This window comes from Aethalodelphis obliquidens, unplaced genomic scaffold (assembly GCF_003676395.1).
Source record: "Aethalodelphis obliquidens isolate GAN/ISIS:26980383/991018 unplaced genomic scaffold, ASM367639v1 scaffold1, whole genome shotgun sequence".
NCBI classification, from domain to species: domain Eukaryota; kingdom Metazoa; phylum Chordata; class Mammalia; order Artiodactyla; family Delphinidae; genus Aethalodelphis; species Aethalodelphis obliquidens.
Window position 1 is genome coordinate 81,163,010 of NW_020837945.1, and position 22,574 is coordinate 81,185,583.

At 43.5% G+C, this 22,574-nt stretch overlaps 1 protein-coding gene across 1 annotated transcript; it reads right to left on the reverse strand.

The window, feature by feature from the left end:
• Nucleotides 1-523: 523 nt before the first annotated feature.
• LOC113628311 (nmrA-like family domain-containing protein 1) lies at nucleotides 524-11,339 on the reverse strand. The gene is made up of 5 exons (XM_027121785.1): nucleotides 11,328-11,339; nucleotides 9,303-9,515; nucleotides 5,531-5,630; nucleotides 4,834-5,024; nucleotides 524-703 (listed from the first exon to the last, which is right to left on the reverse strand). Exons 1-5 carry the CDS (start codon nucleotides 11,337-11,339, stop codon nucleotides 524-526), a joined length of 696 nt encoding a protein of 231 aa, XP_026977586.1.
• Nucleotides 11,340-22,574: the final 11,235 nt, after the last annotated feature.

The window sequence follows — 22,574 nt, forward strand, 5'->3', positions numbered from 1 at the left end:
GTGCAGTTCATTGAACACCATGTTCCCCAGAAAACTCTGCAAAGATTTTTATGTTAAGAAATTAAAATCACTTAAAACTTCACTGAGAATGTGACAATGCATTTGAACAAGTCCTAGGAGTTGCCTAGGGCAGTTCCAGAGACAGGCCTCAGGATCACTTATGAAGGAGAAAGCTGAGTGCCCCCATCCCCACTGATTCATGTTAGGGAAGACGCTCCAAGTTCCTCAGGCCAGAGCCTTCTGAGGCAATGGGCTGTTGGGGAGAGAGCTACAAAAGGTGACAGGCTGCGGGCTTCTCATTTAACCTAACAGGTGTACCATGCTTATAAGTAGCTGGAAAGTTATATGTGGGTCAAATTATTATGTCAGATCAGCTCTGCAGTGTTCCCCGCCAGGGAAGCCTTTGGGGGTGTAAACCATTGTATTCTAACCTATCTGTTCTGTAAACATAGTTGTTGTGCTATAAAGAGGACCAGGATCTGGGAGGAAGGACATTGTTTGCTCAGGGGCCTGTGTGAACAGCTTAAGTGCCCTTCAAGGCTGACTGGTTCTTTGAGATGAACTGGCTGAAGCTTTTGACTTTGGGGTTCAGTCGGTGGGTGAGCTTGCTATCACAGTCTGGCTTCATTTGATAGAAATGACACATCTTGGTCATTTCCTTCGCTGCAGGAAATTCTAGCTTCTCGTAAGCTTCCAGGGTGATCTTTTAAGAACAAGTAAAAAAAAGAAAAGAAAAGAAAAAACGGGAAATGTCATTGCCCTCATTTAAAACAGTTTGAGAAGAAATTATTCACTTTCATGATGATACAGGTCCACAGTTCTTTAGCCTAACGCCAAGTCCCAAGAAACACGGAAGTTTTTTCATAAGCAGTTTGGCAACATACTGACTTTTCTGAACTGATTGGGTGGCAAAACCTGATCTGAACTTATGGGAAGTTATTTTTGGTCTTTAATTATCCCATTTAGTGGAAATAGTCATGTCTTTGTCTGCAGAGATATTGATGTGTTTGATTATAGGGTCCTGCCCCAGCCCCTGATGTTGATGTTGCATAATATACATAGATATAACCTATCTAAAAGCTGAAAGATTCTGAAAGTGGAACTGTTTCTGACCCCAAGCACTTGGGATAAGGTATTATGGATCTGTAGCCCCTTCATCTGACCAGCTTTCATAACATTTTCTCCTGGGATTCCCTCAGCAGCCCTCTGAGATCTTCTACCCATCCGGCCCTGCATGCAGCATCAAAGCACCGGGCTCTCCATCCTTCCCTCCTGACCCATGTCCCTTCCATCACCACTCCTTGCCTTGATTGGAAATGAGCATCTCGACTTCAGCCATCCCAGCCTCGGCCAGGGCCGGACACAACAAATGCTGCCCATCACACACCCACCTTCTATCTCCCTCCACAAAACCCACCCCTTGAGTCCCTTCTGACACTAAATAGAGCAATAGTTCTGCTGCCTGAATCAATCAGCTAAGACCATTTCTTTTTTTTTTTTTTTTGGCTGCACCACGTGGCATGCAGGATCTTAGTTCCCCAAAGGGATCGAACCCATGCCCCCCACAGTGGAAGCGCAGAGCCCTAACCACTGGACAGCCAGGGAATTCCTGCTAAGACCATTTCTAACTATTGGATCCAGTATAATCTGTCTTTAGCCCCCAGAGATAAACTCTAATCTCGCTATTCCACCTGGCCTTAGAGAAATGTGACAGATGCAAACTCATATAAAACAATGATCGTCATATGCTATTTATAATAATGAAAAACCAAGACCAACCTGCAGCTCCAAAAACAGAGGAATGGTAAAATAAGTTATGGTACATCTACTCTAAAAATATCATGCAGTTACTAAAATTAATATTTTTGAAGAAGTTTAACAAAATAGAAAAATGCTCGTAATATAATGTCAAGTGAAAAAGCTGGTTACAAAATTGTACATATCGTGTTGTTTTAATTTTATTACATATATACTGGAAAAAGACTAGAAGAAAATGTGTAAATCTTAACAGTTACTATCTCTGATAGATTAAACAATATGATTTTTATATTCTTTTTTATAATTTTGTGTATTTTCTTCAATAAGCATTTGTAATTTTTGAAATCAGAAAAAAAATTTAAGTTTTAGTGAGTCTGGAAATAGAAGGCTATAAGAAAAGCATGGAAGGTGACTTCTAAAATGTCTGTCTCCTTGAGTTACTCTCTCATCCTGTAACTTTGGTAACTAATATCCCTCAGTAAAATAAGGGATCCTTTTCTGCAGATCTTTGAAGGAAACAGATGTGTTCTGTTGTGTCTCACTTTCTGAGAGAACCGTGTTCCTTTTGGGGCTAGACAGGCAGTTTCAGCCAGATCAGAGTTCCTGGTGGGAGTTTGTTCTGGGGGAGAGGGGAGTAGTCACTGAAATAATTAGGCAAACAGGCTTCTTCTGATCAGACTGGGGAAAAGTCAGACTGCCAAGGCTGGGGCGCCACCTTGTGGCCACATGCATCCTCCGCCAGAGTAGCATAGCCTGTAAGCATTTTCCCACTCCAGACCAGTGGGCAGCGGCTTCAAGTCAAACTAGTTACTAAGAACAGCATTAACCATTCTGTAGAACTTCCAGCCTCTAATCCCCTAAAACTTTGGGTGCCAGAGAAGTTTCTGCTGCATTGTGAAATAGCTTGATGTACCAAAATCAGTCAGAAACCAGGTATGTGACTGAGAGATGCTTGGACAGACCTGAGCCTTCCCAAACAATATCTACCCGGTCCTCTGAGAATGAACACATACACACCATATGCCCACACTCTTCACCTTCCTCCCCTTCTACTTTACAGAGTTCAGACTCCACAGACAAAAATGAATAGAAGACCCGAATTCAAAGGCACTGGGAGAAGGGTCAATCACTGAAAAGTAAATTTGCACCCGGGTATAAGAGACTTTGCAGACCTTCTCATCAAGTCCATCTTTTGAGTGGGTGGTGCCTTCTTAGGAGCTCCCCAGATGTGGTTTTATGGCTGGATTAACAACTACAATAGTTTTCCCCCCAAAAGATCTCTCAGCCTCCTCACAGCTCCCGTCCCTGAGGTGAACTGAGAATATAGATACCCCCTCAAGACTTAGGGCCCAAGAGTTGCAGAAGAAAACAAAAACCAACCCTCTATCCCTAATCCTAGGAAACATTCTAGAGCAAGGGTCAACAACCTTTTTCTTGAAGAGCTAGATATAAATATTTTAGGGCTTCCGGCCATGTGGTCTCTGTCACAACTACTCATCTCTACCACTGTATCCTGAAACCAGCCAGAGACATACATAAACAAAGGTATGGCTCTGTTCCAATAAATCTTAATTTACCAAAGCAGGCTGGAACCCTGTAAGGAAAAAGGGACTGTCTCTACTCTGGAGAGATGTTAGTGCTGGGTAGAGCCTTAGTAGTCATCCAAACCACCTTCCCCCTCCACAGATGCGACAACAGCAGCAGAGAGAGGCAAAGAGCCATGTTAGTTAATGCCTGCTAGCTTGAGGGAAGGTATGGGTCTTCCTTTCAGCTGCGAAGGTGTCTCTGCCTGGCAGGCACAAACACATACTTCCTTCTCAGGAACGCTGTTCTCTCTCCTTCCTCTTATCAACACCTGCTTGGAGAAATGGCTGGCAGTGCTCAGGATCACCCATTCCCCTCGCTTCTCTATAAAAGGTCTCTTGTAGCCATTCCAGCCTGATCGGTTATTGCAGGCTTACTAAGTGCCACACCCAGGGCCAGGTCCCTCCCATGTGGGTCTCATTGCATCCTCACAACAAGCCTATGGCAGGTGTAATAGCCTTTTTTTTTTTTTAATTTTTGGCCACACCACGTGGCTTGTGGGCCCTTAGTTCCCCGACCAGGGATCGAACCTGTGCCCCCTGCAGTGGAAGCGAGGACCCCTAACCACTGGACTGCCAGGGAAGTCCCATAATCACCTTTTTAACATCTGAATAAAGGGAGGCTGGAGAGGTTAAGTAAATGCCAAGATTCTCCACATAGATAAGGGCAGAGCCAGGATTTGCTTACTTCCCCAGACTGCCTCTGGTTCATTCCTGTTGTTTCTAGAATTTAGCCAGGCCAGCTCTATGGCTCCCTCCACCCATACACAGTCTTGCCCACCCTCAAGGACCACCTCAAGGCTACTTCTTCCATGAAGCCTTCTCCTACCCTCTCTGACCACCTATAGCGCAGAGAGTGTGGGTAACACAATTAAGCACCCACAGTGTTCTGCTTTGGACTGATCACTGTGACTTCATGTGAAAATTACCATTTTCACCCCAACTCTGTTGTAAACGCTTTAAAAGATAGCACCAGGTACATAATAGGTCCTTGAGGTATACGTACTACGTGCCAAACACTAAGCTAACCCCCTTAAATATATCCTCTCTAATTTTCGGAAAACGTCCCAAGGTAGATGCTTTCATCCCACTTTATGAATGAGGAAGCGGCAGCTCAGAGAGGCTAAGTGCCATGCCCCACGCAGACCAGCTCTGGCAGACTGGCCTGATCAGTGATGAGCTCCTGGGAGGAGAGGGTTGGTACAGCATATACAGAAACATTGTACCTCGGTCTTCAGAGTCTAAGTTCTTTCCACCCAAAAGGAATTTTACTTTAATAAACTGATTAACCTGAAGCCAAAGCGATAAAGTCATAAGGGTGGAATTCAGATACACCAACAGATGAAGACAGATTCGTGGAACAGGAATCCTCTTCAATTGTTTCCCACAGCCTAAGCTCAACCCTGCCCAAATCTGTCGGAAGTCTCCCAGAATTTGTAAGTTAGTGGGCTGTGACCATTTGCGATCACGTTTATATCTCTTAAGAACTCACCTCTGCATCTCGGACTTCTTTCCCCAAACCCTTGGACAAAGCATCAGCATATTGCTGTACTGTTAGTGCTTCTGCACTGAGACCCACGGTCTTGCCTACAAACTTCTCTGGCAAATTAAAAATGCTGCAGATGACCTCTCCAACATCAGCAACAGAGATACCATCCATTGGTACATCCCCCATGGGCAGTGCTAGTTTTAAAAAAGATAAAAATAGCTAATTACGTCACATTCTTTGTAGGTCCCACCACTTAAACAAGAGGGATGGGCACACTGAGTAGCCGCCGTCTATGCACAGTTATAAGGTTTGCTGGAGAAAAATACTGTAATGCCTGGGTGTTGATTTAAAGAAAAAAAGAGAGTGACCATTTACTAAGCATATCCTGTGTGAAAAGTATGACTGCTATCTCTAACCCAGACATCTCTGCTCAACTCCTGACTCATATGTCCAACTTCCTACTCAACATCCTTACTTGACTGTTTAATAGACATTTGAAACTCACGGTGCTCCAAAATGAGTTCCTGCACAACCCACTCCCCCTACGGACTTCCCCATCTCAGTTAATGGCAACTCTATCATTCCAGTTTCTCAAGTCAAAAATCTTGAAGTCAACCTTGAGGTGTCTCTCCCACCCCATATTCTTTCCTTTTTTTTGAAGTCCTATTTATAGTATGTCCAGAATCTGACCACTTCTCACCATCCTCACTGCTATCACCCTGGTCTAAGCCACCATCATCTCTGACTTGGATTATTGCAAATTTGGGCTCCTTGTTTCCACTCTTGCCCTTCCACAGTCTCTTTTCAACACAAAAGTCAGAGTGATTCTGTAAAAACTAAAGTTGGCTCATGTCATGTCTGCCCAGAGCCCTCCAATGGCTCTCTGTGTCTCTCAGAAGAAAAACCAATGGCTTACAGGACCAGACCTTCTATTACCTCTGGCCTCACCTCCTACTACCCTCTCCCCAACCCCCCAACTTGCTCTGTTCCAGCCACACTGGCTGTTCTCTCTTCCTGAAAAGCTCTTCCCCTGAATATTCACAAAGCCCATTACTTACCTCCATCAGACGTTGCTCAGATGTCACCTTCTCAAAGAAGCCCACCAATCACCTTATTTAAATTTCACACACAACTCCCTTACTGCTAGCACTCCACAAATACCTTACTCTGCCTTATTTTTTTACTGCACTTATCACCTTCTAACATATAATATACTTTACTTATCTATTATGTTTATTTATCTCATTCTAACATATAATATATTTTACTTATCATCTATTATGTTTATTATCTAACTCCTCCACCAGAATATGAGCTTAATGAGGGCTCAGCTTTGTCCGTTTTGAGCTGTTTATTACTGATTCCCCAGTAAGTGACTGGCACATAGTAGGCCCTCAAATATATATTGAATGAATGAATGAGCAAACATATTGGCTTGTTTAATCCTCAAAACAACCTTGAAATATAGGAGTATCAGGTACTTGCCTGAGGCTGCTCAGCCAGTAAGCAGCAGAAGGGGGTTCAAACCCTCATCCGTCACTCCAAAGCCTGTGCCCTTCCTGCAGTGTGATATAGCCTCTCATAGATTCCCAGACTCCTGAGGCTGGAACCCAATGTGGACATGATCTAGCTCCAGCACTCTCATTTTTGAACTGAAGAATCTAAGTCTATTGACTCACTCAGTGCCTCCCAGTTAGAAAACAACAACCTAGGACAAGAATCGAGGTCTCTGAATTTCAGTCCAGTATAAAAGTGACTTCAGGCTTAGCAACCAGGGACTAAATATCGTAGCTTGTCTTTTGCAGCAAAATTAACTTCCTGCCTGAATTTCTTGGTAGGCAAAATGTCTGCTCATTCCTCTGCTTAAATTATAATTGTAATTTATATTTATAAAAAAGCAGTCCGAGTTTTTTGAGGCACTCAGAGTCAAGTCTATTCTGACTTTGAGGTTTGTTTTTATTTGAAGGTTGAGATTCTTGGGCTGAGTTTAAAAGCAGCTAAGGGACAGCAGTAAAGAATGTGGTTCTGGAATTCCTTGGCAGTTCAGTAGTTAGGACTCTGCGCTTCCATTGCAGGGGGGCACAGATTCCATCCCTGGTCGGGGAACTAAGATCCTGCATGCCTTGCAGCACAGCCAAGAAAATTAAAATAAAAAGAATATGGTTCTGGAGCCATACTGCCTGAGTTCAAGTTCTGTTTCTGCCTTATTAGTGACCTTGGCAAAGTTAATCTATCTGTGCCTCAGTTTCCCCATCTGTAAAACAGACACCAAACACCCAGTAAGTGTTTAGTAAATGTTAGTTATTCCTCTGGGGGTGGGGGTGGAGGGGATGAGGCTCCGGGATACCTGAGGCTGGGTTTTACAGATGTGAAGACCCCAAATGGGTCTGGGTACCACCAGAAGTTTAAGGCATCACCTCTTCACCTAGGGCCAATCTAATCCATAGATTGCAATGTCCTAGTTCACGACCTCGGAAACGTCAGGTGAGCTGGCTTCTGAAACCTGGTAAGGGCATAGGAAGAAGGGCGGGTGAAGAGATATGTCACCTTTATACATTTATCTTGTCACTTGTTGAACTGTTACCCAAGTCGTCTGTGATGTGTGGCATGTGCTCCTTGTTCTAGCTCAGGTCTACTTTGCCACTAGTTATGCCCCTGATGAGTCTTAATTATGTGCCAAGGAAGAAAGACTGACTTGCTGACACTGATTCTCCCATATTCCTTCCACTCCACAGAGCCGCCCTTGGACTATGGGCAAAGAAAATGTCCCCAAAGGGCAGGGGAGTGCCAGCATTGGAATTACCAGGAGTCCTTGTCAAAACTACAGTCTTCCAGGCCCCAGCCCAGACTTATGGAATCAGACTCTGCAGGCAGGGCTGGAAACCCATCCCCGGGAGTCAGAGTCCCTCTAGGGATTTCTGACCCTGGGACCCAAGTCAAGAGGAGAATGTTTTCCCTGTTGCCACAGAAGGGCAGAGAGATGAGCTAGTAGGAGAAATCATCTCGTCCAGCTTCCCCATTAGACATGAGGAAACGGAGACTTGAGGCCACATGGCTCACTGCTTATACGAGGGGTGTCAGCACGATAAGACTGCAAGTGTAATCCTTAGTGTTTCCAGCCCAAGATCCAGCTCTCTGGTAAGTCTAGGGCAATGTGGGGTCCCTCTCAGCACTTCACATGGGGCTGAGCACATGGTAGGCACTCAGATGGCATGCATCCACTGGAGAGAGGAATGAGGGGAGGACAGCAGGTGTCTGGTTAGCTTTCACGGCAACCTTCCACTGCCCAGGGTGTAGTACTCTCCATCAGAGGCTTTCACTGGCTTCCATGGGCCAAGAAAGTTTTCAAAGTAAGCTGCCGCAGGGACACTGGTCATGGGAACGCCAAATGAACCAAAAATGGCTCCATCCTGCTCTTAACTTTTTGAATGGTACCATTTCTGAAAGAGTCTGAACCTATCCATTACATTTTTAAAATCTAATCTTCATATTTTTCTAGTTTATATGTATGTATAATTTTCAAATAGTACTGTCTTGGGGGAGAAAGTAGATCTCATAATGACAAAGAAGTTCCCTGCACCTTCATGCTGATAACTGCTCTCCAGAAATACCATTTTCATCTCTTTCAGCTGCTTCTTTATTTCTAGATAATATGTTTATACTGCTAATTCTTGATTTTTCTCAGTTTAAGATATCGTCTACCAAATTTCTACTATGACAGATGAGTCCTCATCTTCGGCTCTCTCTCTCTCAGTTTCTCTCTCTCTCTCACACACACACACACACACAGCCCACCATGACCATCACACACATACACAAACATGATTCCCTTTTTTTCATCCTCAGCATATCACAATTTGGGACTACATCATTCATCAGTGCTTACACAGCTGAAGCTGAGCCATGTGATATTCTATGGTTACATTTACTTTTTCTACAAATGTTCATTTTCCCTGGAGTTAATCACCGTGGGCTTATTTGCTTGTTTGCTTACTTCTTTTCCTATGTACCCATTACTAATTCATCCCCAATTCTCTGCCAGAAGTGAACATATTCATTACACTTTTGTTCTTCCCATCTCACTCTCAGAGTAACCTTAATCTGTGGAGTGTTCTTGCTGCCACCCCTCACGTGCCATCTACAAACAAATGGTGAGAATCAGGGGCTCTAATGGCTGGCTCCACCACACGGTCACTGTCAGATCCCCAAGGTCACATTTGGACAGGTGTCACATAACACTGACTTTACAATCACCTAACAATCCACCTCTAACAAGTACCTGAAGTACATATATTTCATAAATGCCAGAGAGATGTTCTGGGATGAGGCTTACATTTTTGCTACCGCCTAACGCCTGCTAGGAAGCTTACATTTTTGCTACCGCCTACCGCCTGGTAGGAAGCCTACCGCCTTCCAGGGAGGGCAGAGTAGCCAGGGAGGAGAAAAAGAAAGGGCTCAAAGGTGGTTCCCACTTCTTTCTCTTTGCTGAAATGGTCCCAGAAGTTGGTCACCATGAAGGCTCCTTTCAAGGAGGCCTCCACTGATGCTTTGTCATTCAGGTCGCCTTTTACCACCTCGGCCCCAAGGTCCCGGAGCACCTGCCCATTTGGTTGAGTCGCATCCCTGGCCAGTGCTCTCTCCTCATACTTTTTGCTCTCCAAAATGGCCCTGGCCACAGAGCCACCCTGCAGGATTGGGGAAGAAGAAGTACGGGAAGGGTCAGGAAGAATGTTCACTAAAAGAAGTTGGTCAGGGAGTCCCGTTACTCAGAGTAAAGCTGCTGTTGTAACTACTTTGGGAGGCATCCGCATGGCCTTGCAAGAGTGGTTTTCAGGCTAGGTTTCTCACAGCCTCCTCAGTGGTAGCTTAGCAGAAGCCATGGGGGGGGGGGGGGGGGGGGACGCAGAGAATGGGGGAAGCTGGAGGCAACAGGGAGGCCAGGTGAGCAGGGCACCAGACTCCCCAACCCAGACTAAGCAATTCCACTTTTATCTGGTTGTAGACTTCATTTTTAGGTTCTTCATACAATTTTACTTTCAAGACAGGTTCCTATTCTATATATTTTTTTAAAGCTTGAAAACTTGCAGAAGTTTCTTTTTATAGAGTTCAAGGCCATTCGTGATATGATCATTACTTGCCCAATGTATCCACTCTACAAGTATTTACTGAATGCCCTGTGATGTATGCCAGGTACTGTGCAGGGTTACTGACATTTGGGATCCTCCTTCAAATTGGTTGGATACCCGTCCTGAATTTTTTTTGTGTGTGTGCCTCAAAATCCACCTTCACCATCTCTATCCTACCTAGTGCCCTGGGAGGCCGACCTGTATGGACTCTATCAGTGGGCCCCCTTGCCCTCAGTTGGGGTCTGGCCAGAGGAAGGCATCAGAAGGGGACCCAAGGGTTGAAGGAGCGGTGACCCCTCCACGTGTCTCTCTCTGTGTCAGAATTCCTTCTTCTTATGAGGACACCATTCAAATTAGATTATGGCCCACTCTCATGGCCTTGCTTTAACTTAATCAACTCTTTTGTTTTAAATAAATTTATTTATTTATTTTTGGCTGCATTGGGTCTTCATTGCTGTGCACAGGCTTTCTCTAGCTGCAGTGAGCTGGAGCTACTCTTTGTTGTGGTGTGCGGGCTTCTCATTGCAGTGGCTTCTCTTGTTGCAGAGCACGGGCTGTAGGCACGTGGGCTTCAGTAGTTGTGGCACGCAGACTCTGTAGTTGTGGCTCACAGGCTCACTAGTTGTGGCGCATGGGCTTAGCTGCTCCACGGCATGCGGGATCTTCCTGGACCAGGACTCAAACCCTTGTGCCCTGCATTGGCAGGCGGATTCTTAACCACTGCGCCACCAGGGAAGTCCCTAATTGACTCTTTAAAGGTCCTGTCTATAAATACTGTCAATTCAGAGGTACTGGGGCTTAGGGCTTCAACATATGAATTTGGGAAGGGACACAATTCAACCCACAACATTGACTGTTGTAATTATTTCCTCATAACTGTACTATAACCTAAATAACATTCTCCTTGAAGAGAGAAACTCTTTATCCCTGTTTACCAACCGTGTTCTGAGACTAGTGCCTGGCACATTGCAAGTTTCCAATATCTATTTATTGAATAAATGAATGAAGTAGAAAAAACGAAATCTCTGTTCTCTCCATTCTCAGCTTTGGGGGTGGATAGTCCTGCCTGGACCCGCCAGGAGATGGAGATGGAGGACCAAATGATATAGACCAGTATGAAAAAATAAGAGGAGTTGGACCAAAACCAGGACTGGCTCTCCTAACTACTCCCACGTTAATATTTCATTAAGACCCAAACCAGGAGAGGAATTCATCCATCTTGGCCCTGTTCCTTTAAACTAGCAAGGACACACCAATAAACCTATCAGCTTGAGAAAGCAGCCCCCAAAGCATCCATTTTTGTTGTACTTAACTGTACTAGACCCTCCTTGCTTTTTCTGGATTGTGCCCTTTTGGACCCAGTTCCCCTACAGGTGAGTCCATGTTGAGAGTAGCATTTGAATGGCAGGCACTGGAGATACTGCTCAAGAGTTTGATGTGCAAACACACATACAGGTAAAGGTTAACACGTCCCCTGTCAAATTTAATTAGGCATCTAGTATTTTTTGTTATAAATTTTATTTTATTTATTTTTTTATATAGCAGGTTCTTATTAGTTATCGACTTTATACATATTACTGTAATACCATATTTAGAAAGTAGTAGCACTTCCTTTTATATCTCATCTTCTTTTCTTTTTTTTTGAATTTTATTTAATTTATTTTTTTATACAGCAGGTTCTTATTAGTCAACAATTTTATACACATCAGTGTATACATGTCAATCCCAATCGCCCAATTCATCACACCACCACCACCCCTGTCCCTGCCGCTTGTCCCACTTGATGTCCATACGTTTGTTCTCTACAACTGTGTCTCAATTTCTGCCCTGCAAACCAGTTCATCTGTACCATTTTTCTAGGTTCCACATATATGCGTTAATATACGATATTTGTTTTTCTCTTTCTGACTTACTCACTCTATATGACAGTCTCTAGACCCATCCACATCTCAACAAATGACCCAATTTTATTCCTTTTTATGGCTGAGTAATATTCCATTGTATATATGTACCACTTCTTCTTTATCCATTCATCTGTTGATGGGCATTTATGTTGCTTCCATAACCTGGCTATTGTAAATAGCGCTGCAATGAACATTGGGGTGCATGTGTCTTTTTGAATTATGGTTTTCTCTGGGTATATGCCCAGTAGTGGGATGGCTGGATCATATGGTAATTCTATTTTTAGTTTTTTACAGAACCTACATACTGTTCTCCATAGTGGCTGTCTCAATTTACATTCCCACCAACAGGGCAAGAGGGTTCCCTTTTCTCCACACCCTCTCAAGCATTTGCTGTTTGTAGATTTTCTGATGATGCCCATTCTAACTGGTGTGAGGTGATACTTCATTGTAGTTTTTTTTTTTTTTGCGGTATGCGGGCCTCTCACCGTTGTGGCCTCTCCCATTGCAGAGCACAGGCTCCGGACGCGCAGGCCCAGCAGCCATGGCTCACGGGCCCAGCTGCTCCGCAGCATGTGGGATCTTCCCTGACTGGGGCATGAACCCGCGTCCCCTGCATCAGCAGGTGGACTCTCAACCACTGTGCCACCAGGGAAGCCCCTCATTGTAGTTTTGATTTGCATTTCTCTAATAATTAGTGATGTTGAGCAGCTTTTCATGTGCTTCTTGGCCATCTGTATGTCTTCTTTGAAGAAATGTCTATTTAGGTCTTCTGCCCATTTTTGGATTGGATTGTTTGTTTTTTTAATATTGAGCTGCATGAGCTGTTTATATATTTTGGAGGTTAATCCTTTGTCCATTGATTCATTTGCAAATATTTTCTCCCATTCTGAGGGTTGTCTTTTCGTCTTGTTTGTAGTTTCCTTTGCTTTGCAAAAGTTTTAAGTTTCATTAGGTCCCATTTGTTTATTTTTGTTTTTATTTCCATTACTCTAGGAGGTGGATCAAAAAAGATCTTGCTGTGATTTATGTCAAAGTGTGCTCTTCCTATGTTTTCCTCTAAGAGTTTTATAGTGTCCGGTATTACATTTAGGTCTCTAATCCATTTTAACTTTATTTTTGTGTATGGTGTTAGGGAGTGTTCTAATTTCATTCTTTTCCATGTAGCTGTCCAGTTTTCCCAGCACCACTTATTGAAGAGACTGCCTTTTCTCCATTGTATATCCTTGCCTCCTTTGTCATAGATTAGTTGACCATAGGTGTGTGGGTTTATCTCTGGGCTTTCTATCCTGTTCCATTGATCTATATCTCTGTTTTTGTGCCAGTACCATATTGTCTTGATTACTGTAGCTTTGTAGTATAGTCTGAAGTCAGGGAGGCTGATTCCTCCATCTCCGTTTTTTTCCCTCAAGACTGTTTTGGCTATTCGTGGTCTTTTGTGTCCCCATACAAATTTCATGATTTTTTGTTCTAGTTCTGTAAAAAAAAGCCACTGGTAATTTGATAGGGATTGCATTGAATCTGTAGATTGCTTTGGGTAATATAGTCATTTTCACAATATTGAGTCTTCAATCCAAGAACATAGTATATCTCTCCATCTGTTTGTATCATCTTTAATTTCTTTCATCAGCGTCTTATAGTTTTCTGCATACAGGTCTTTTGTCTCCCTAGGTAGGTTTATTCCTAGGTATTTTATTCTTTTTGTTGCAGTGGTAAATGGGAGTGTTTCCTTAATTTCTCTTGCTGATCTTTTGTTGTTAGTGTATAGGAATGCAAGAGATTTCTGTGCATTAATTTTGTATCCTGCAGCTTTACCAAATTCATTGATTAGCTCTAGTAGTTTTCTGGTGGTATCTTTAGGATTCTCTGTGTAGAGTATCTTGTCATCTGCAAACAGTGACAGCTTTACTTCTGCTTTTCCAATTTGTATTCCTTTTATTTCTTTTTCTTCTCTGATTGCCATAGTTAAGACTTCCAAAACTATGTTGAATAATAGTGGTGAGAGTGGAAAACCTTGTCTTGTTCCTGCTCTTAGAGGAAATGCTTTCAGTTTTTCACCTTTGAGAATGATGTTTGCTGTGGGTTTGTCATATATGGCCTTTATTATGTTGAGGTAGGTTCCCTCTATGCCCACTTTCTGGAGAGTTTTTATTATAAATCGGTGTTGAATTTTGTCAAAAGCTTTTTCTGCATCTATTGAGATGATCATATGGTTTTTATTCTTCAATTTGTTAATATGGTGTATCACATTGATTGATTTGCATATATTGAAGAATCATTGCATCACTGGGATAAATCCCATTTGATCATGGTGTATGATCCTTTTAATGTGTTGTTGGATTCTGTTTGCTAGTATTTTGTTGAGGATTTTTGCATCTATATTCATCAGTGATATTGGTCTCCAATTTTCTTTTTCTGTAGTATCTTTGTCTGGTTTTGGTATCAGGGTGATGGTGGCCTCATAGAATGAGTTTGGGAGTGTTCCTTCCTCTGCAATTTTTTGAAAGAGTTTGAGAAGGATGGGTGTTAGCTCTTCTCTAAATGTTTGATAGAATTCACCTGTGAAGCCATCTGGTCCTGGACTTTTGTTTGTTGGAAGATTTTTTTTTTTTTTTTTTTTTGCGGTACGCGGGCCTCTCACTGTTGTGGCCTCTCCTGTTGCGGAGCACAGGCTCCAGATTCGCAGGCTCAGTGACCATGGCTTATGGGCCCAGCCACTCCATGGCATGTGGGATCTTCCCAGACCGGGGCACGAACCCGTGTCCCCTGCATCGGCAGGCAGACTCAACCACTGCGCCACTAGGGAAGCCCTTGTTGGAAGATTTTTAACCACAGTTTCAATTTCATTACTTGTGATTGGTCTGTTCATATTTTCTATTTCTTCCTGGTTCAGTCTTGGAAGGTTATACCTTTCTAGGAATTTGTCCATTTCTTTCAGGTTGTCCATTTTATTGGCATAGGGTTGCTTGTAGTAGTCTCTTAGGATGCTTTGTATTTCTGCAGTGTCTGTTGTAACTTCTCCTTTTTCATTTCTAATATTATTGATTTGAGTCCTCTCCCTCTTTTTCTTGATGAGTCTGGCTAATGGTTTATCAATTTTGTTAATCTTCTCAAAGAACCAGCTTTCAGTTTTATTGACCTTTGTTATTGTTTTCTTTGTTTCTATTTCATTTATTTCTGTTCTGATTTTTATGATTTCTTTTCTTCTGCTAACTTTGGGTTTTGTTTGTTCTTCTTTCTCTAGTTCCTTTAGGTGTAAGGTTAGATTGTTTATTTGAAATTTCTCTTGTTTCTTGAGGTAGGCTTGTATTGCTATAAAATTCCCTCTTTGAACTGATTTTGCTGCCTCCCATAGGTTTTGGGTCGTTGTGTTTTCATTGTTATTTTTCTCTAGGTATTTTTTGATTTCCTCTTTGATTTACTCAGTGATCTCTTGGTTATTTAGTAACGTATTGTTTAGCCTCCATGTGTCTGTGTTTTTTTTTTTACCTGTAATTCATTTCTAATCTCATAGCGTTGTGGTCAGAAAAGATGCTTGATATGATTTCAATTTTCTTAAATTTACTGAGGCTCAAATTGTGACCCAAGGTGTGATCTATCCTGGAGAATGGTCCATGCGCACTTGAGAAGAAAGTAATCTGCTGTTTTTGGATGGAATGTCCTATAAATATCAATAAAATCTATCTGTTCTATTGTGTCATTTAAAGTTTCTGTTTCCTTATTTATTTTCGTTTTCGATGATCTGTCCATTGGTGTAAGTGAGGTGTTAAAGTACCCCACTATTATTGTGTTACTGTCGATTTCCTCTTTTATAGCTGTTAGCAGTTGCCTTATGTATTGAGGTGCTCCTATGTTGAGTGCATATATATTTATAATTGTTATATCTTCTTCTTGGATTGATCCCTTGATCATTATGTAGTGTCCTTCCTTGTCTCTTGTAACATTCTTTATTTTAAAATCTATTTTATCTCATATGAGTATTGCTACTCCAGCTTTCTTTTGATTTCCATTTGCATGGAATATCTTTTTCCATCCCTTGACTTTCAGTCTGTATGTGTCCCTAGGTCTGAAGTGGGTCTCTTGTAGATAGCACATATATGGGTCTTGTTTTTGTATCCATTCAGCAAGCCTGTGTCTTTTGGGTGGAGCATTTAATCCATTCACGTTTAAGGTAATTATCGATATGTATGTTCCTATGACCATTTTCTTAATTGTTTTAGGTTTGTTTTTGTAGGTCCTTTTCTTCTCTTGTGTTTCCCACTTAGAGAAATTCCTTTAGCATTTGTTGTAGAGCTGGTTTGGTGGTGCTAAATTCTCTTAGCTTTTGCTTGTCTGTAAAGCTTTTGATTTCTCCATTGAATCTGAATGAGATCCTTGCCAGATAGTCATCTTTGTTGTAGGTTCTTCCCTTTCATCACTTCAAGTATATCATGGCACTCCCTTCTGGCTTGTAGAGTTTCTGCTGAGAAATCAGCTCTTAACCTTATGGGAGTTCCTTTGTATATTATTTGTCATTTTTCCCTTGCTGCTTTCAATAATTTTTCTTTGTCTTTAATTTTTGTCAATTTGATTACTATGTGGCTTGGCGTGTTTCTCCTTGGATTTATCCTGCCTGGGATTATCTGTGCTTCCTGGACTTGGGTGGCTATTTCCTTTCCCATGTTAGGGAAGTTTTCGACTATAATCTCTTCAAATATTTTCTTGGATCTTTTCTCTCTCTGGTCTCCTTCTGGGACCCCTATAATGTGAATGTTGTTGCATTTAATGTTGTCCCAGAGGTCTCTTAGGCTGTCTTCATTTCTTTTCATTCTTTTTTCTTTATTCTGTTCTGTGGCAGTGAATTCCACCATTCTGTCTTCCAGGTCACTTATCTGTTCTTCTGCCTCAGTTATTCTGCTATTGATTCCTTCTAGTGTATTTTTCATTTCAGTTATTGTATTGTTCATCTCTGTTTGTTTGTTCTTTAATTCTTCTAAGTTGTTAAACATTTCTTGCATCTTCTCGATCTTTGCCTCCATTCTTTTTCTGAGGTCCTGGATCATCTTCACTACCATTATTCTGAATTATTTCTCTGGAAGGTTGCCTATCTCCACTTCATTTAGTTGTTTTTCTGGGGTTTTATCTTGTTCCTTCATCTGGTACATAGCCCTCTGCCTTTTCATCTTGTCCATCTCTCTGTGAATGTGGTTTTTGTTCCACAGGCTGCAGAATTGTAGTTCTTCTTGCTTCTGCTGTCTGCCCTCTGGTGGATGAGGCTATCTAAGGGGCTTGAGCAAGTTTCCTGATGGGAGGGACTGGTGGTGGGCAGAGCTCAGTAAAACTTTAATCCACTTGTCTTCTGATGGGTGGGGCTGGGTTCCCTCCCTGTTGGTTGTTTGGCCTGCAGCAACCCAACACTGGAGCCTACTCGGGCTCTTTGGTGGGGCTAATGGTGGACTCTGGGATGGCTCACGCCAAGGAGTACTTCCCAGAATCTCTGCTTCCAGTGTCCTTGTCCTCCTGGTGAGACACAGCCACCCCCCACCTCTACAGCAGACCCTCCAACACTAGCAGGTAGGTCTGGTTCAGTCTCCTATGGGGTCACTGCTCCTTCCACTGGGTCCTGATGTGCACACTCCTTTCTGTGTGCCCTCTAAGAGTGGAGTCTCTGTTTCCCCCAGTACTGTCAGAGTCCTGCAATCAAATCTCACTAGCCTTCAAAGTCTGATTCTCTAGGAATTCCTCCTCCCATTGCCAGACCCCCAGGTTGGGAAGCCTGACGTGGGACTCAGAACCTTCACTCCAGTGGGTGGACTTCTGTGGTATAAATGTTCTGCAGTTTGTGAGTCACCCACCCAGCAGTTATGGGATTTGATTTTATTGTGATTGTGCCCCTCCTACTGTCTCTTTGCAGCTTCTCCTTTGTCTTTGGATGTGGGGTATCTTTTTTGGTGAATTCCAGTGTCTTCCTTTCGATAATTGTTCAGCAGTTAGTTGTGATTCTGGTGTTCTCACAAGAGCGAGTGAGAGCACATCCTTCTACTCCGCCGTCTTGGTTCCTCAATTAGGCATCTTGTATTTTTATCTGCTAAATCTGGCAACCCTTCCTCAAATGCCCAAACACACCCTGAGCTCCAAGGTTACTGAACTAAGGACGAGAACTGGGAAGTAAAGCAATCAGGGCACTTCCTTAGCTAACTGTGACTCAGCCTTCTTCAACTCTGACACATCTGACCTGATTCCTTTAGCAGCCACCCCCCTGCTCTTATCCAGCCTCCTACTCTGGATGCTTAGCAGCAAGTCAGGATTAAGGAGACTAAAACAGAGCTCCTGACCTGCCTTGACCTGCTTCCCCCATGATCTTCCCCATTTCCGTGAATCACAACTTTATTCTTCTAGTTGCTCAAGCCAAAATGCTTAGCAGTCATTCTCTTCTCCCGCCTGGTAACCTCTGATATCTGGCCTATCAGAGAACCCTGTCAACTCTCTTTAAAACATATTAGGGAACTTCCCTGGTAGTGCAGTTGTTGAGAGTCCGCCTGCCGATGCAGGGGACGTGGGTTCGTGCCCCGGTCCGAGTGGATCCCACCTGCCGCGGAGCGGCTGGGCCCGTGAGCCATGGCCACTGGGCCTGCGCATCCGGAGCCTGTGCTCCGCAACGGGAGAGGCCACAACACTGAGAGGCCTGCGTACCGCAAAAAAAAAAAACCAAAAGAGACCACATATTAGGAATCTGACCACTCCCTGGTCTAAGCCACTATCATCTTGCCTGGTTTAGGGCAACGGCCTCGGCCTCATAAGAGGTCTCCCTGCTTTAGCCCTTGCCCCCTACAGTCACTTCACAAAACAGAAGCTAAAATGAACCTTTTAACACCAGGTCTTATCATGTCACAACTCTGCTCGAAACCTTTCAATGGCTTCTCATCTCTTTCAGGAAAAACCAACAACTTCACTATCACCCTAATGCTGTATACAAGCAACCCTCCTCGCATTACCTTTTTTTTTTCCTTTTAAAGTTAATGTCATACCTGGCTGTTGGTTTTTGAGATTTTACTTCTCTCTTTTCTCTGCTCTAGCCTCCCTTCAGACAAAATCCCTGTCCTCACAGAGCTTCTATCCTAGTGTGGAGAGACAGATGGTAACAGAAGAAATCAAGCAGGGAGGAGAGTCAGACAGTGGCGGGGTGGAGCAGAGTTGCAATTTTTAAAATTTATTTATTTATTTATTTTTGGCTGTGTTGGGTCTTTGTTACTGTGTGCAGGCTTTCTCTAGTTGCAGCGAGCAGGGGCTACTCTTTGTTGTGGTGTGTGGGCTTCTCATTGCGGTGGCTTCTCTTGTAGTGGAGCACAAGCTCTAGGTGCGTGAGTTTCAATACCTGTGGCACGCAGGCTCAGTAGCTGTGGCTCATGGGCTTAGCTGATCTGCGGCATGTGGAATCTTCCCAGATCAGGGCTCAAACTCGTGTCCTCTGCATTGGCAGGCGGATTCTTAACCACTGCGCCACCAGGGAAGTCCCCGGAGTTGCAATTTTAAATAAGTGTGTCTGGAAAGCACTCACGGAGAGGGTGACATCTGGCTTGGAAGACACGAGGGAGAAAGCAGCGTGGGTAACTGGAGGAAGATTATTCTAGGTTGAGGGAGTAGCCAATGCAAAGGCCTTAAAGTGGGAGTGTATTTGAAGAACGCGCAGAGTGAGCGAGGGAGAATGGTAGAAGACAAGGTCCGAGAAGGGTCTTGCAGGTCATTAGCTGGGCTTTGCATTTCAGTTGGAGTGAGATGTGGGGGAGGATTTTGAGCAGAGGCATGCCATGATCTGACAGTTTCAAACAGATCATCGAGAGGCAGAAATGAGAATAGATTGAAGGAGAGTACCTGATTGGAACAACATTTTGCAAGGATAGGTCTGGCTGTTGGAGAACAGATTGTGAGGGAGGCAGAGGGGAAGTAGAGATGCCAGTTGAAAGGCTGGGGCAGCTCTCTGGTGAGAGAAGTCCCGCCACACGTTCTCCTAATCCCCATCCACTCCACCCTTTCAGAGTCGCTGGAGTACTGGTCAGGCATGTGGATATCTCCTACATACCCACGGGCCTCTCACACTTGCTCCCATGCTTGTCAGGAAGCGAGTGGAGAAAAGTCTCTAGCATATAACTTATGCTGAAATGAAACTTACACCAACAAATCAGCACATGATCAAGAACACGAGAATGTGTCAGTTGTCCTTGTCCCGCTGAGATCATTTCTGACAGATCAAGTCAAATCACCCTGCCCCTTTACCACATCAGAAATTCAAGCAAATGATACTTTTCTCAGTTTCCTCCAAAGGGCTCTTTGTTCAGTCCATGCTTGCAGGCTCTGAAGTTAAAAACAGGAAGACAAGAAAGTAAGTAAAGTCAGCACGCACTTTAAAAATAAGGAGTTTTTTACCTGTTGCTCCAAACATTGCAATTATTTTCTTACTGGTTATGTTACTGAACAAAGGAAGAGTCAGTGCAGTAGCAGGACTTTTCTCCCAGCAGCGACAGCAGCTGAAATGCAATTTCTGTTCTAGTGTGAGGATTATAAACCACGTCTGATTACCACACCCACCCCTAATTTTGCCTCTCCCTTAAAAAACTTTTGTTCTCACCAGCTAGCTTACTCACTCTGACACTGCAATTTTCTACAGGAGGATTCATTTATTCACGTACTCATGTGTTCAGCAAATGTGTATTGAGTGCCTTTGGTATACTAGGCATTGAATTAGTAAGTAAATAAGTAAAAGTACAGCAGAGAGAAATGCAGAGGGAGCATAGGTCCTGAAGTAAAGACACAAAACCCAGACTGGGGGTGTTAAGGAAGGCTTTTTAGAGGAGATGATGCTGGAGCTGGCCTGAAGACCCCATGAGTTGTTCAGTCCGGGAGAGGAGGAAGAGAGACCATCCCAGGCAAGAGGAACCACACGTAGTCAAGTTCAGAGGCAAGGCAATCATGACAAAGGGCTCAACGATGGCTGCAATAATGCTATACGAATGGTAGGAAGTAAGACTAGGAAGGATGGCAGAAGCCAGAACACAAAGGGCTGGTAGGCATTGGCAAGAAGCTTGAATTTTCCTGGCAGCCACAGCAGGTTTTATGTGGTCCTCTGGCAGCAGAGTGGAGGGTGGGTTGAAAGAAGATGATGCTGGAAGCAGTGACTCTCCTAAGGAGACTAAAGAAATGATACAGGTGAGAAATGGCAAAGGCTTGAACAAAGGCAATGTTTTGGGTTGAATTGTGTCCCTCCAAAATTCTTAACTCCCAGTACCTCAGGATGTGACCTTATTTGGAGAGAGAGTATATACAGAGGTAATCAAGGTGAAGCGAGATCATTAGAGTGTGCCTAATCCAATATGACTGGTGTCCTTATAAAAAGGGGAAATTTGAACACAGAGATAAGTACAGAGGGAAGATGATGTGGAGATACAAGGAGAACACCATGTGAACATGAAGGTGGCCATCTAAAAGCTAAGGAGAGAGGCCTGGAGCAGATCCTTCCCTCACAGCCCTCAGAAGGAATCAACCCTACCAAAATCTGGATTTCCAACCTCCGGAACTATGAGACAATACATTTCTGTAGTTTAATCAACCCACTTTGTGGTACTTTGGTATAGCAGCCCTAGCAAACCAATGGAGGCAGTGACAATGCGGGTGAAGTGAAAGATATTTAGGAGGTAAATTAAGGAGGCCTTCATGATTGATTGGATGTGGAGAAAGGGAAAGTGAGAAAGGACTAAATATAATTCTGCCAACTGGAGGGATTGGCAATAGAGGAGCAGGAATGGGACTCGGGGGCGGGGGGAATGAGCTCAGAACTGGAACTATTGGGTCTGAGGCTGCAGCTGGTTGAGAGATTGGGAGGTGAGGAAGTGACGAAAGCAAGTGTCAATGTCTCCTTTAAGGAGACTCCCTATAAAGGAAGTGAGAGTGAACTATGGTTACAAGATGCAATAAAGTTTTATTTCATCAGGAAACACTTGAACGCATTTGTGGATTAGAGATGGGTCTCTCCTTCCCTGATACTCTGCTTTATTTTTCTTCATAACGTTTATGACCTGACATGTTACAGGTGTGTTTATTTGCTCATGTGTTTATTTCTGCTCCCCGCCCCTCCCCACAACTAGACTGTGTACTCAACAAGGGCACTGACTTTGTTTTATTCACTTGTGTATATATCCAATGCCTACAGCTATATCTGGCACATGGCAGGTGCACATTAAATATTTGTTGAATGAATGAATGAATAATTGGTGGAGTGAGGTTAATGGGAAAGATGTAGGGCACAGACTCTGCAGCACAGATGAAGAGGAGCTGAAAATAGCAGCTACCACAGGAATACCCGGGGCCCTCTGCCAAAAGAATATGAAGATGGATCTGAAACGGGGCAGATCGTGGGTCTGCAGCCTGTCTGCCCCTTGCCTGTCCCTCCACCCTCATACTCATATCACCTGCTCCTGCCTGATTATCCTTGCAAGAGGAAGCGATTCTCCCAACTGCCCCACTCTACTGCATAACCCATAAGGAAACTGAGGATAAATTCTGGAGTTGTTAGAGACTGGAAGAGTTGATCATGCACATCTGTCCATTTCATGTCACAGGAAAGATATATGGTACCTCTGCTACCCTAAGCTACGTACAGCCATACCCTAGCCATATGGAGAGCTCTCAGTGCCATTCCAAACAGACGTGCAAAATGGATAAAGATTCATATTCAAGGGAGTTT

What these genes read in the sequence shown, in the direction of transcription:
- LOC113628311 (XM_027121785.1), bottom strand. An exon ending in ATTTCAGCAAAGAGAAAGAA is followed by an intron (nt 5,631 to 9,302) that starts GTGGGAACCACC and finishes TGTGTTGAAAAG; the next exon opens with AGACTGTGGAAGGGCAAGAG. An exon ending in GGGTGATAGCAGTGAGGATG is followed by an intron (nt 5,025 to 5,530) that starts GTGAGAAGTGGT and finishes TTTTAAAACTAG; the next exon opens with CACTGCCCATGGGGGATGTA.